Raw genomic sequence first — 15965 nt, forward strand, 5'->3', positions numbered from 1 at the left:
AAAAGTGCTTCTGGTTTTCTCTTACATTTGTTCCAGCCACCATAGGGTTCCCAAGGTCACACACCACCATTCTGGTTACATTTTCCATCTTGTACTCACAGCTCAGTGGTCGCAGTCCCTGCAACAGGAAAGAACACCAGCGTGGAGTTCAGGGGGCAGAATAAATTACATCCTGTCACAAAAGCAGTGCTGCAGGTCGGGAAGCCCCTCTTGATTTCAAACACCTGTGTGGATAACTCTGTCCAAGAATTAATTTGTGGCCATTAACTCAGAAGAGAAACTTGAGAGAAAAGTTGAAGTTCAACTTTAGAGGGAAACAGGTTGGACTGTTAAGCACATTTATTGTGTTTCACTGAGGAAGAAAGTGTTTAACATAGTATTTATACGAACATTTTAGAAATTATTTTCACTATTGTTAATGTTAACTTAAGGCCAGGAAGATCAGAGATACCTAATATGACTAAACGAATTTATTCTTGAAAGATGAAATGACAGTAATATGCATAGAATAACATATAACTCAATGACCATTTGCAAGAGAATTGCTTTCAACACAAATTTCTACACACCGTGGTCCCAATTTGAGATTACAAAATTAATTTTATTTCAGTCCTCTAAATACTTAAGATGGGTAAGAGAACACTATTATGTTTACACAGGGCTGGCTTTCTGTTCTGATAATCTATTCTGATTAGAATGTACTAAAAACTCAAATTTGAAGAGGTGCTTAGAACTATGTGCTGGAGAAGGTCTCAGTTATACTGGACAAGAAGGGAAACAGGAGGCTTCGCTTTGGATGACTTCCCTCTGCTCCAGCTCTTCCTCTCACCTTCGTGCTATTCCCAGCTACCCAGAAATCCACATCTTGCTCTCCACCCTGAGCTTCTTTACTTATTTCAAAACCTATCATCCCTGTGGCCCTGCTCTGCCTTTGGTGATATCTCAGATGTTCATCCATTTTTCCACTCCAACCTAAGTGCAAATAATACATTACCTATCACCCTTAATGACAAAGATAAGATTGCAATGTGAGGACTTCTACAAAGAATATGAGGGCCATTTACCCATTTGTCAGCTCTATTGCAATTTCATATAAGAAAGTAATTTGAATTTTCAAGTTAAAGTTTCATAAAGCATCCTCCATTCCATTCTTTACACTTTATTGAGGAAAATCAAGATCCCAAACTAAAACAAACAAAAGCCCAACAAACATCTCCATAAAGAATTTTGTAGGTAAACCATATGCTTTGAAAAAATAAGCTTCAGGGAGCAGGGGTTTTTGTATATATTCTATTCCCAGTGCCTAGAACAGGAAAAAAAAAAAGCATTCACAGGAAAAAAAAAAAGTATTCAGGAAGAACTTTAAAAAATGCCCATGTGTCCTTTGAATATAATTTAAGGATTTAGTTTCTATGGTAAATATTTTTATCTTATCTAAAGGTTAAAAGTTATATGTACTTCTTTCCAGTTTTCTAAAAATAGCTTTTTCATATCGATCAAAAATATTTTCTCTTCCGGGATCCCCCCACCTCTTTTCTTTTTTTAACCTTTATTTCCTCTCTCTGAGTGAAACAATCACTGTTTTTCTAGATATTTTCAGATTATTTTCCTTAGCTGTTCCAGGGATACTCTTGTTCTAATCCATTCATAGCTCTTAGAATATTATTCATTCCCTGAAAACATTTACTGTGTACCTGCTTTTCACCAAGCACTGATAGAAGACCCTTTGTCCTCACTGAATTTCCAATTATTATAACAATTGTAGCAAGTAATCACAAGCAATTGTAACAAGCAACAGAAATGCAACTAGCACAGTTTAAGTTTTACGATAGGAGAAATTCAGAGTGACGCATGTCCTTGAACACTGAAGCAACCAGAAAAGACGTCCTAAAGGAGGTGACATCTTAGCTGATGGGGACAATGCAGATCAGTCTTTAAGAACATGGAACTGGACCTGATAGCTGAGGTTTGAAGCTTGGTTCTACTATGTGTAGCTGTGTAACTCGGCCTATTACTGAATTTCTCCACATCTATAACGGGAATAACGATAGACTTGCCATTTCTCTATAAGGCTGTTATGAGAATTAAGTAAATTAAATGCACACAAGAGCTCAGAGCAGTGCCCAGCATTTAGCAATTGCTCAGTAAGTGTTTGCAGTCTCAGTCATTCTTAAGCTGAGGCCTGAAGGATGAATAGAAAGAAGTAATTTGGATAAAAGGAATGAGGAAGTAGAGTTAGTGTGTTGGAGAGAAAGAACAGCAGGTACAGAGTGCACAGGTATTACAGAAACTGAAAAGAAATCCCATCACGCTGGAATGTAGGGGGCAGGGGAAAGGAAAGGATCAAAGACTAGTGATGAGGCTTATGAAGTAAGCAGGGGGCAGAATTCAGGGTTTCCTTAGTCATCCAAGGGATGTAGGCTTTAGCCTAAAAACAAGGGGGTTTTAAGCAAGAGAGGGATGTGATCAGATTTGCATTTTAGAAAGACAGCGCTCCCTGCAGAGAAGGGAAGGAGGCAAAGAGATGGAGAGATGAATTAAGAGACTGGTCCAGTAATCTTGGAAAAAGGTGGTGCCAGCCTTGATGAAGGCAGTGACAGCGGCAGTGGATGGAGAGAGGATATGGACCAGAGAGATGCAGGACCAGCTCATTCTTTAGCAGACTGGAGGATACTGGGGCCATTCTCTGAGCTAGGAGATGGGGAGGGAGGGGGGGAGCATGAGTGTGGGAACACGAGAAGACCAGTTCTGGACATGCTGCAAGTGAGAAGGGTGCGAGCTAGAGGGTGGGGTGAAATATATGATGTCTCTAGAATAGCCAGATTCAGAGACAGAAGGTGCAACAGTGTTACTCCAGACTGGGGAAGGGGAGGGAGGCAGCTGGTATTGAATGAGTACAGGGTTTCGGTTTGGGAGGATGAAAAGTTCTGTGGTGAACCGTGGTGATGGTTTAACAGCGATGTTAATGTACGTAATGCCATTGCACTGCACACTTGGTTAAGATGGTAAAATTAATATTACATGTATTTTACTATAGTAATATAATAAAAGATAAGACACATAGGCCAGAAGAAAGGTTACTGAAGGAAGTATGAAGACTGGCCCAAATAAGGTTTCCAGAGAAAGAGATCATCAGCATTTACATTTTTGAAAAGGTGAATGTTTTCAACAAAAGAATAATAAAACTTATAACCAGACAATCTTAATGCTTTCTCCTTGAGAGAAAATTGTACAAAAGAAAAAAAAAACTTGAACTGGTTTAAATAAAAAGGTACACAAACCTCAAACTGCTTTGAAACAAAGAAGAAATTAAAATGTGGCTTAGTCATGTAAAATTCAAACACTGAGCTAAGTCTCTGCCCAAGGGAAATTGATCGGAAGAAAAACAATTAAGAACTCATTTGAGATTATGGATAATGTCTGTTGTATTATTTACAGCCAAAGCTAGAAATGATAAATGGTTGCCTATATTTTCCATGCAATAAATTGAACAGTAAACTAAATGTTAAAGAACATTTCAGAATAGATGCTTTGTTTTATTAAGTCAGGAGTGGAGTGACACAAAGGGAATTAAAATAAAAATATAAGTGGAGCCCTGGAACATTTTTTAAAACAGCATACTTGAGCTTCATTTTTTTGTTTGTTTATGTTTTTTTTGCATGTAAGTATTTACAGGTGATTTTTTCTACACGTTTCTTCAACAGAAATGTGTTATGATTTTATTACTGTCAAAGATATGTGGTTATTACTCACCTGTTTTTTTCCACTAAGAAGATAATTTAACCAAAGCATAAATTATGCACCTATAGGTGTGAATAGAGAATTTTATATTCCTGTGTTTAAAAATGACTATAAAATACCAACATCACAACAGTCTGTTAAAATCTCTTTGGGGTATTGTTTTCCATTAAACTTTTTAATCATTAGAATGTTAAAACTCTTTAGAATATGGGGCATTTGGAAACAAGCAGACATTTAATAAATCTTGGTTAAATGAACAAATCCATCAGCAAGTCTTTCAGGAGCCTCCATTGTGCCTGGTTCTGTGTGAAGGGCAGTGATGGCTACAGGGACTGTTAAAGTTGTTCTCTGTTCTTAATTGTGAGTCTGTATATTTCTGAAAACGAGGGACTCTCTCCATTATTCTGCAATGTATTTATAATGGTTTTTTAAACCAAGTGATTAACAACACAGCAAAATCTGAGGATACTGTGAGTGGAAAGATTCATGTTCTGAAAAGGAAAGGAAAGGCTGTAAAAGGCATTGGCTAATAGATAGTGGCATTGCAGGACTGGCAAATGACAAAGACCTGGCTTTTGGTCCCAGTCCCTAAAAGGTGGACCAAGAAGAAAGAAAATTGAACGTGTTTCCTTTCCAGTGCCTGTCCAGGCTATTATCAGTATTCAGCTGGGATTGGTCAGACCTTCCTCCATGAGCAATAATGAAAACCAGACCTCCTGGGACCTGCTTAAAACATAAAGGAACTCAAAACAAAGGTCTGAAAACATCCAGTGAAGGTGGAAGTTTGGTGGGGGAATTTAGCTGATAAATCACATTGGTAAACTTCTTCTTTTGGCCACTTTCTCTTCCTTGCTTCAGCTCTCAATCTTTGGCCAATTTATCTTTACACTATGGCCAGGAAAGATATTCATACTGCTTAAGATCAACCCCCTTCCTAGCTCCTTACTATTATGATGAAGAAAGTAAGGTGCCAATTTGTTCTTTTATTGAGGAAGAAACTCTCAGCTAAGATGACCCCACTGAACACTGATTTGACTTCAAAAATACACCTCACCGTTTACCACTTCAAATAATTTCCAGGCATTACCTTGTTGCTGCGTTCAATCCCAATATAATCCGCCTCTTCTGGTATTATCACAAAGAGTTCAGCTTCATAGGCTCCTTCACCCTCATTTCTTGCATTGATTATGAGCATAAGATGATTTTCATCTCCAATAATGACCTGATGCTTATCTCTAAAAATACAGTTTAAAGGCAACCATTAGGTACTATACTTCCTTTGGATTCATGGATGTTTTACTTAAGGACTTATCTGGGAGGGGAAAAAAGGAAGAGAAAAAAAAGATGGATCATCAAGTGGGAGTGGTGAGAAGAACTAACAAACTACATGGGAGGGGCAGGAAAAGATCCACTGGTGTGTGGTAAATGTTTAACAAGTTCTCAAAAAAAAAAAAAAGAAAGAAAGTAAAAGTGGGGGTGTAAATCCTCCCACTGTGGCCAATTTCAAGTCACCACATACTTAGCAATATGCCATCAAAAATTCCAAAAAATGTAGCAACTGACTCACAAGCTAGAATGAGGCAGCCCCAGCATATCACTGAAGGCATCCACGAGGAAGAAGATGAGCAGCAGGAAAGAAGGGGGAGACCTGGTTTAGAAACTAAGATGTGTATTGCAACGTGGACAGTGAAGGGGGAAAAAGAGGCAGGTAAAATGAGACCTCAGATAGCTGATTGAAGTTTTTGAGGTATTCTGAGGAAACTTAATTCACTCCATATTTCAGATTGAAAACATTCCCAATATTTGGAAATGCCTGTTTGATTTTTACCCTTAATCGAAGCTATTGCTGTGGGCTGAGTAAGTTGTGAAGTTTGGAAAAAAGTCCGCTTGAGAGGTTACCAAGCAAATTCCCAACACTGGCAGTGAGATAGGCTCTGGGTGGTGGTGGGGTGGGGGGAGCATGAATCTGCTTTTTCCACCATAGGATATGTTACATCTCAGTCCCATTTTATCTGTGATGGAACATAGTGCTATCACCAGTGAAGGCCTGGTGATGACTCTCCACTACAGGCAGCTGGGGAGCCCTTTGACTCTCATCGGATTTTGTAACACCTGTTTTACTCCATAGAATGCCATTAAGTTTTTCTTCCAGCAAATTAAAATTGATTTTGTTTTGGTAATTTTAAGGATGATTCGCAAAGTGCTGCAAAGACTGGTTTGGCTAGAGTGCAGGTAGAAGAGCTTGTCTGAATTCTTTGCCCACAGGCCTAGGGCAAATAAATACAACCTGAACCACCCCATGGATGAGTTTACATTGAACAAAAACATTTTTCCCCGTTTCTGCTGAAAGGTGAAACATCCCAGGCAAAACCTTAGGGTGTGTCACTTGACACCAATGACAAAGAGCTGACCACACCACAGGCTAACCCAAAGAGTAGCCAAGCTCAGGAATTCCACGCAGTGCGTTTTTTTGTAATCATTGGAAGTGTGTACTTCTCCAGAGAAGCTTTAAATAAACACCTTTATTCCATTAGATAAAATGTACACGTTTATTTATTTAAACTTACGGTCTAGCTGACAGCTTCAAGTCAGGAATGCACATATTGTCTTCTCCACAGTCCACCAGGATGTGAGCCTGTGTTGTGCAAACATGCATCAGGAATAATCTTGGAAAACTTGAATCATATCCTTTTTCTTGGAAATTATGAACAATTCCACAAATTAAATCAAAGCTTTCATTTCACGATTCTACCCAGCTAGAAACCCTATGTTAGGTAGTGACTGCCCAATATAGGCTAGTTTACATGACAGCCCAATTCCAATTCATTCTGAAATATCTGCAAAGAATGCTACTCTGGCATTGTTTTGAGCATTACAGGCTGTATTGCTTCCACTACAGCCACATTTTGAACAAATTAAATCTTGGTTGCCTGAGGGGAAGGGCTTCTGAAAAACAAATGATGCAGCATTTCAGGAAACATGTTAGGAAAATCTCCCAAATGTTACAAGTTTGTGTTTGGGAATGAAGACAAAAGGAGCTGGATGTTTTCTTAAGGTCACAGGAGCAATGCCCAGGGCCTGATGAAAAATACACCATTAAGACTATCAAGGACCTACCTGTTCAGTAACAACATTTTCCTTGTAGTGGTTCAATATTGGTTTCACATCCAGGCTTTCTTTAGAGGTGGATTCATCCAAACTGTAATTCAAACTGATGTTGATTGGGGATAATTTATCTCGGAATTCAGTTTCATCCTAGGGAAAATAATCACAAACTCAAGAAAGGCTCCGTGAAATAGCTGCAAGATGTTAGTCTGTGAAAGGCAGGCAACATTTGACTTTAGTTAATGAAAGTGAATGATGAAGTAATTACCACCACAGCAGGCTTTGGCGCACACTAACTGGTACGGTATACAGTAGTCAGCTTAATTAATATACGTTCAGAGATGAAATCATTTAGGGCTGTGGCTTCACTGAGATATTTATTTCTAGAGGTGATCTTCAGGTACTCCAGACCCACAAAACTCACACTGACTGGTGAAATTATAAAGTAAAATATTATACTCATTATGCAACGAATGTCATTAGAAGTTTCATGAACTGGGATCTTTCTATTCACGAGGTTGGTAGCATTTATGAGTCCCTTAGGTTCAGAGGAAGAAAACATTTTGATTCTTTTCCTCTCTTATCTCTTGCATGAACTTCAAAATACCTTCAGTATATTAGAGGTTCCCTCAGAAAAAGAAAGAACTTTTCCCAGGGGAAGCGGGTAGCACCAGAAGCAAGCCCTGAGCACGCCGAACACCCCTGGCCATGCTGTGGCATGCCACCCTTTGGTTGTATGCTGGCAAGGATCTTGTGCCCTTGTGTTTGTGAGCATTGCCTTCACCAGGTTTCTGCTCACTAAATCCATTAAAGGAGGAGGTGAAATGAGATAATGTGATAATAGCCTCACAATTAGTAAGAAGATGAAATTCTTGTGCTATAAATATTTTGGCTTTTTTATTTAATGGAGGTTTTGGAGTTACTGTAAAAATACATTGCTCTAAGAATATAATTATAAATTACTTTTAATAAAGGCTTTGAATGTTTAAATATTTTCCTGAGCTGACTTTTAGATGCACATTAATAAAATTTGGCCAAACATACTCACATATGGGAAAAATTCAAATAAACTGTTTAACTTTTATGGGTTTTTTTTGGGGGGGAGGCATTTAAATATAAAAACCACCTGAGTTAGTACTGTTATCAAGATAAAATGTACAAAATGAAGAGAAGCTTGGGAGTTAATAGCCACACATCATTAGCCTAGCTGAAGTAAGGCTCAAGAGGGGAGTGTGTGACCTCAAAATAAAGTTTTCTCCCATAAATGAAAATTGATGTGGATCTGTGTGGCCAAGTATGATGCCTAAATGGAGAAAAATGGTTGGAATTTGGATTTGAATGTTAGAGGTCAGAAAGAACACTTACTCGAAGGTAAACGATAAAATCCTGGCACTGGAGGGATTCCTGCCGCTTTATAGACAGAGGGAAGACGTGATGTGACTGATGGTTATCAAGGAAGAGAGTGCGTTTAATGGCTCCTTTTTGTTTGAGGGAATCTAACTGCACCTCGGCAGTAAGGCCTTAAAGGACAGAAACAAAGCAAATGTAATCAGGGAAGGAAAATTACTCAGTGAAAGTAGTGCTTTATCAGAGATACAAATTCCTATTTCAACTTGCTTATTCAGGAAACATTTTTTTCATAGTTGGGATAAAGAAAAATACACGAGTGAAAAAAATTTTATGAAATACTCCCCAAGCTAAAAACCTTGTTTTGTTAAGTTATTTACATAGTCATTTTCCCCCATGATTTTATGTTTTTACAGGTAATATTAATGCCAATTACTCAACCAAGATTTATATGGAAGGTTCCATATATACAATAGAAATCTTGATGTTAATAAAAGTTTCTTTAAAATGTTTATATGGACTGTGCAGAGAAATGCTTACTTAGTATAATACAGAAGTGTAAAAATGAAACATGCTCACCTATTGTATTTGAAATGCTCTGGCCAGCTACAGATGCACATACTCTTAAAGAAAAGCTATGGAAAATAATAGTCAATACTTTATTGGTTAATACAGTTTTGAATCTGAAACAGAAATCTTCCTTTACCTCACCCAGATAAAATGAACACATCATTTTTCCTCTATACTTCTCTTATTGTACACACATACAACTACCTAAATAAATATGTACATATTTATCTATATATATATTTATCAAAAACTATACTTATTTATATATATGTCTCACCAGTTGGCCACAACACTACAGTTAAGGCAGGTGACATTGTTACATAGGAGATAATACATTAAAATATTACCAGAGTATATTCAGTAATATTTAACTATATTTTATTAAGGTAATATTATTATAAAGTAATAGTAAAATAATACTAAAATTTAATAATAGTTAATAGTTAATCAATTATTTGCTGTCTTTATTCAGTAAATACATATAAATATCTTCCATGTGCCAGGGACTGAGGAATTAGGTGTATAGCAGGGGAACGGCCAGTCGTTTAGCCTGGAGATGAGTAAGGATGTAATTCCATGTGAGGAACCTGAAGAAATTTGGTGTGGCTGGTGCATTAGAGCAAGACAGGGAAGCCATAGGAGGTGAGGCTGGCTGGGGTCAATCAGTAGGGAACAGGGCTTTGAAGGTCATGCTAAAAAATCTGGATTTAATTGTAAGAGGCATGGAGTGCCATAGTGTGATTAACCCACAGCCCCACTCTGCTTGGAAGGTGATGGGAACTTGGCAATACCTTGCTAGGGTCGGGTACAGTTTGGGGCAGAAGCATCAGAAGAGGGAAAGGAGAGAGAAAAATAAGGAGCTCAGGGTGGCTGTCTCCAGTTAGGTGGGCACAATGAAGACAATAGAAAGAGGGTAGATGTGTACAAGAGACTCTTTATAGAGTTTTGCCTGGAATATGACCTAAACTCAGTTCCAGAGAGAGCTTAGCATGGCTTGTAGGATGACGTGCACGTGGGATTGTTCTCTGGCCATGGAGGGAATGAGGAATGAGAAATGGCCAGTTATCTCTGCCTGGCTTTGCAGAATGTGCTCACAGCTCTCCTGAAAAGCTTTAAGTCCTAAGAGCAAGCATTTGAGATGGGGCTTTTTAATATTTCTAAGAAAGTAAAAATATAAGAAAATACTTAAGTATGACTTAATGACAGTCTTAATGTTTTTACTAGTAAAATAATAGTGTGATTTGAGCATTTCTACAGCATCCAAAAGGAGTAAATAATTCCTAATCATACTTTAATTATGTGTCAGCTTCCTGTGTCAAATATAATGAAGATATGTCACATCTGGGATTCATCTATCTATTGTGACCTCAGCCAATGTCTCCCTTCAGGGTAAATAATTTGTTGCATGCCATTAAGCCAAAAGTTTCCCGAGATGTTTGTACCTCTTCCCCAGAGAAATCACAAATTCCAGCCATTCTCCTTCAATTAGAATTACTTAAAGAAGATGAATAGTTAACCACATCTTTACATTTTGTAGCAGGTCTGGCTTTCAAAGCTGGAATTTTTTATGTGTCTAACTTTTTCGGAAGTACTTGGTTATGTGTTAAAATCATGGACAAAGCTTATTAGCTTTTATAAGATAAATTCTTATTTGTAATGAAATTATCAATGTATCTAAGTTAAAATAATTTCAGAAACACTATCTGTTTAACAATTTAAAAACTTTAAAAATTTTAAGAAATAAAGCTGTAATATGAACATTATTTCATCTCTGTGAGAAGGTATTTGAAAAATGATGTTTGCTGATTTATGATTATATGAGTCATGTCAGTGTTATTCTATATTTCTTTCTTAGTTTCCCCCTTCTGTTACCTCGATATCATTAACTAGATGAATTTAAATTTTTTCATGCAAATGTAAAATAACTGCTACAACTTACTGAATTATTGATAACAGCACTCCATCCTAAACCTGCCAGTTTATAAATGTCTATAGCATAAAAGAATTGCTAAGTTATAACTTGCCAATGCACCTTGTTTCACTTTAAAAAGAAAAACTCAAAATTTTATAGTAATTGCCTGAAATGGTCTTTCTGAATTTAGCAAAACATATATATTATATACAGACATGCACATATAGATACATCATATGTTTTATATACCAGAGAATGAGGCCCACTCATAGTTGTCAGAGAAAGCGGTGAGCTGTTATTACATTAGAGTTAAAATTTCAAACTAGAATTTATGGTCACATTCAATATGGTGCATTAGTCTGAATAGGTCTGATTGGAACAAAAAACATTGAATCAACCCAGATTCCCTCCTCACATGAATTTTGAATGAAACTTTTTCTGCAGTGCTTCTGATATGTCAGGAGGTAGGAAAATACACTATAAATTCTCTGATATGTTAGTTGTCCTAACCTAGTGCACAGCTGGAATAATGATTCTGTTATGTAACAGTGCTCATGGCCATATATTATGGCGAAATAATGAGATAAATGTAAAACAGGATTTAAAAGTACAAAGCAATTCATTTTTCAATCTAACTAATTCAATCCTATTTTAACAACAGCAAATATTAGATTTTTCATGAAGTTAGGTATAACTGAAAAGTTTTTTTCAAATTGAAACACTTTCACTAAATAGTTTTATTTTTCTGATTGGTTAATACTGATTATAATATTTATCAGGCTGGCTTTATTATTTTTTAATTTAGAAATGCTGGTAGAAGTTACTTTATAAAACTACAGAGCTGTTTGAAAGACACAGAAATTCACATGGATGGAAGCAAAGAACTATTACCCAGTTAAAGTTTACTTAATAGTTTTCAGATGCACGATACAAGTTCAACCAAATACAGACAAAATTTACAGAAAAGAAAATTTAAAAATGCCTTTCAATCACTTTGGAAAAACTGAGGTAAATTCTTAGAATAAAATTAAAAAGTATGAGAGAAACACATTCTAGGCTGAACCAGCTGTTAACTTGCCATCTTCTAATACTCTGTGTCACCATTCAAGATATTTGTATATCACATTGAAGTATCTTTCAGAGAATGTATGCAATAGAATAAAATAAATAATTGTAAAGACATACATTATACATTTGCCCACATAACAAATTACATTTTATATTAATAATATGATTTAATGCAACAAAGAAAATGATTCATGCAAAAGAAAATTTTCTTTTTGCAAAATAATTTTATTTCCATAAAGACAAATATCTCATAACCTATTAAAACTACTTAAGCATTTTAAAAATACTAAAAAACCCTAAAATTTCTTAGGAAAAAGCATCTAGTTTGTAATAAAACTTCATACTAGAGTGTGCCACACACATATGCTTAAAAGATTCAACCTAGCATCCATTCAGTTGTGAAAGTGGGAAATAGGGAATATTTAGGGAAATACTGAAGTTTTAATACTCATGCTCAAGTGTTCTCACAGTTCATTTCATTTAATCATGCCAGGGTAAAGAGAGATGCTTGCTCCTTTACATATTTTCTCAGATCAGGTTTTCATTATAATATTTTATGGCTTTAAACCATTTTAAAATGTGCCCAGGGCATTTCCCTGCTACTTTCAAAAGCTGGTGAAGGAGAGGGCATGCCTCATTGAATCAGAAGCTCCCAGCAAACAATGTTTTTGAGTGAATTCTTCGGGGTCCTCCTCACCCTCCACCCTCTGCCACAAGGGCTTTGACTCTGGGGTGAACTCCTGTCAAAAGGCCATCAACAGCATGCTGCAAACTGGCTGGAAATAACTTCTCTGGGTCAAGACTGGTTTGTTCTACATCCTAACATTCTCAGGAACCAAAAATACTGTCTGAGTTAGACCACATCTTCTGGAAAATGAGGGCAAGTCTCAGACACTCCAAGTATTCATTGATTTTTCAGAGGATACACCTTGCTGGCATTACCCAATATGACAGACTTTGACCCTCAAGGACCTACATATTGAGAAACAAAGTGGCATTTTCTCAGAAGCTGTGTTACAATCAAGTTCCATTTTGTAGTCCCTTTGGATGACTGGCAAGATTCAGAAGGAACACTCAGAAACTGTATAAAGCCATGTTCTCCTATGATCCAGGCAAAAGAACCATAATTCTACTTCTATTCCTGATGATGAGATCATGGCTATAAAAACAGAGTTTAAGGCACAAAAATCGCTGTTTTTATATGTCTACCTTCTGTCTAATTGTACATGCTAAGTTACAAAACTGACATCTGTTTTCAGCACAGGAGACTGGGAAATTTTACCTAAGCTTCACTATTTTAAAAAAAAGGACATTATATATTAAAAGTGGTATCCATAAGCATATGCAAATGCAAGAGGCAAGGCATTTTATTATATTTTCAGTTTGATTAATGTTTATTTTAGCATGCCAAGAATCTAAAAGGATCTTCAAGGTTTGCTTCATTGGGAATTTCACCAAATGTTTTTATGCTTCTTAACTCACTTGGAGCCTGCAGATTAGAGAAGTAGCCTTCATGTGACAAGTTGACAGCAAAGGTCAGCACCATGTCATAGATAGACCCTTTCTTTTTTTTATGAAAGACTAACTCCTTCCTACTCAAATCTGGTGCACAGACCTGCAGCCTCAGCCCCCAATGGGGCCTTTTCAAAAATGCAGAGTCTCAGGCCCCACCCCAGGCATATGGACCCAGAAGCTCCATTTTCACGAGATCCCCAGTTGATTTGACCCCATATCAGAGTTTGAGAAGCACTGGACTAACTCACCAGGCCACAGGTGTCAAAGACTCTGAAATCTGGCAGGTTTTATTTTCCAGATTGATAATCATTGGGTTCAGCAGAAGCCGGGCATCCACGGTCACAACTGGCCTTGCTCTGTGCAGAGAGGACACAGGGTTTTAATAAGCCACATGAGCGACAGACAGAAGTCCACTCTCAGAGGCCGCTGCCCACATTCCCAGCCGTTGTGTCAAGATTTTTCCTCACCACATGAACAGGTGGGCACCAGACTCAACTAATTACCTTAAATCACACCAGGTAGCTCATGAATACACAAGGTGCTGTGGGCCCATCAAGCAAAGTGGTGTTCACAAACCTGCTTTGTTTATGGAGTGGGCTACTCCTTTCCTATAAGCCCATTGTAATGCATTTCCAAAGCAAAGAGAAAGATCAAATATAGTAACATCTAAAAAGTGTATCATTTAAAAAGTGCTTCTAAGATTCCTATCTTATTTAACATTATGTAAGTAGAGACTGGAAGCTTGGTCATGAGGTATGAGAATATAAAGACAGAGGGATGAAAGAAAGGTAAAAAGAGAGCAAAAATTCATTCAGACTTTAAAAAGAGCATCTAAATGTCCTCCAAAATAATAGTTGGGATATACTCTCTAAGACTAAACTAAAAACAAAAAGGAAATGCTTTTGAAACAATTAGAAGAACATTTGCATACTACCAAGCACATACCTGTAAACAGCTACTTTTCCTGTGCCGAATGCACCCACAATTAAATCTAAAAAAGACAAGAACACAAAACACATGCACACATTTTATAGAAACAACCCAAGTACATAATCATACATTATATATAGAGCATCCTGAAATGCTGACTGTGCAGGAGTGAGAGTCATAAAATAAGATTAGCAAATTGTACCTTTCTCAAGACATTTTCGAAAGAATATTGGAACTCCTCTTTAACTCACTGTGACACATAAACCAGTAGGTTTCAAACCCTTGGGACTTAGGAAGGCCAACTTTCTAGAAATGCTTAAGAAACTCATCATAACACTATACTATTTCTCTTATCCTCTAGACTCAAGGTACACATCTTAAAGCAAGCAAAAGAGAAAAAAATACATGCTTAGTGCCTACTCTATACAGTCTTGTTACACATATTGTTTTATCATTCCCCTGCCATCAGTGACCCTATGAAGCAAGTATTATCCATGAAGTGGGACATTTTGACTGTGGTTTTGAAACAACCATTTGTTCTTCACAAATACTGTTGATGGTGAGTATACTTTTGGCAAAGTGATCAGTATATGAAGTAAATGACATCATTATAATGATCTTTGATAACAACAATGATAATGATAAACAGCACATATTGCACACTACTCTAGATAAATAGCACATTGGACACAGGAATTCTTCTAAATGATTTGCTTTAATTGATTCCTAACAAGAAGTTAGAAAATCTCCGTTATTAGCACAGTTTTGCAGATGAGCAAGTTGAGGCTTAAAGAGGTTAACCTATAAATTCATTAAAGCTCACACAACTAGGTAAGAGGTGGAGCTGGGTTATGTCAGTGCTGGGCAACACAGAAAGAAATCTTAGACTATCTGAGGGGCAATGCTCACAATGATCTTAGTGATTGCCTAATAAATAGGTCAAACTGTATGTTTTTCTTAATCTAACGTATAATGATTTTTCTTGGTGGATGCAACCAAATAAAAACAAAAATGGCAAAGGCTAAATTTGCAGAGTAAAATTTAGATGTAAATGTGAGAAAACTAGACTTGGTAGAAATAACAGAAGAAAACTTAAAACAATTGAAATACAGTTGGTTAATTCTAGTTGAACAGAAATGAAAATGAAAAAAAAGGTGGGGGGTGACTTATTTGGCCACTCCATACGGAAAGCCAGTTAAAGATAAATTGGTTTAATGAAGTTTGCACAGGACAATGATTTGTAGCCACATTCCCTCGGCACTCACCCTTCCCATACCCAGGAACAGTGTCAGACTGCAAGCAGCTATGATTATCCTTGGAGGGCTGTAAGTGCCCCTGGCCACAGTCCTCAGCCAACAATGGATGGGAATGGGACAACCATTTCATTTTACCCTTCAAGTGGGATGATTCTGAGGCATGTTCTTCCCTGTCTCTTAGATTTCCCCAGCTTTAGTGGCCCACTGTGTCAACCTACTTCACAACTGTCTTTGATTGCATTCTTCCTATCCCTGTCTCTCTTCCCTACTCTCTTAGCAACATTTCTTTGGACCATTTCTTAAATAAACTGCTTGTTTTCTAATCCTGTGTTAATGTCTTCTCTGGAAGAGCCCAACCTAAGACACAGTAATTCTTGTTAAAAATTATTTTTCAAAAAGTGGATTCATATCTTCAGTGTTAAGAACACAGTCGAATGTCTTATGTTTTAAAGATACAGACTCAGATTCAGATAATAGGATTAGATCCCAAAGCTCCCTATTTAAAAAGATGTGCGTGCTAA

General features: G+C 37.0%; 1 protein-coding gene across 5 annotated transcripts in view; it reads right to left on the bottom strand.

Moving 5' to 3' along the window:
* ITGA8 (integrin subunit alpha 8) overlaps positions 1-15965 on the bottom strand; it is a 162172-nt gene that overhangs the window by 66477 nt on the left and 79730 nt on the right. For all 5 annotated transcript variants that reach the window (XM_036908033.2, XM_036908031.2, XM_057498231.1 and 2 more), the window contains 8 exons: positions 14204-14249; positions 13507-13614; positions 8773-8828; positions 8212-8366; positions 6859-6996; positions 6309-6376; positions 4829-4976; positions 26-118 (listed from right to left, as the gene is read on the bottom strand). In XM_036908033.2, coding sequence (XP_036763928.2) covers positions 26-118; positions 4829-4976; positions 6309-6376; positions 6859-6996; positions 8212-8366; positions 8773-8828; positions 13507-13614; positions 14204-14249 — 812 coding nt within the window. The remainder of the gene's footprint in view (positions 1-25; positions 119-4828; positions 4977-6308; positions 6377-6858; positions 6997-8211; positions 8367-8772; positions 8829-13506; positions 13615-14203; positions 14250-15965) is intronic.

The sequence above is a fragment of the Manis pentadactyla genome, chromosome 3, assembly GCF_030020395.1.
Source record: "Manis pentadactyla isolate mManPen7 chromosome 3, mManPen7.hap1, whole genome shotgun sequence".
NCBI lineage: Eukaryota > Metazoa > Chordata > Mammalia > Pholidota > Manidae > Manis > Manis pentadactyla.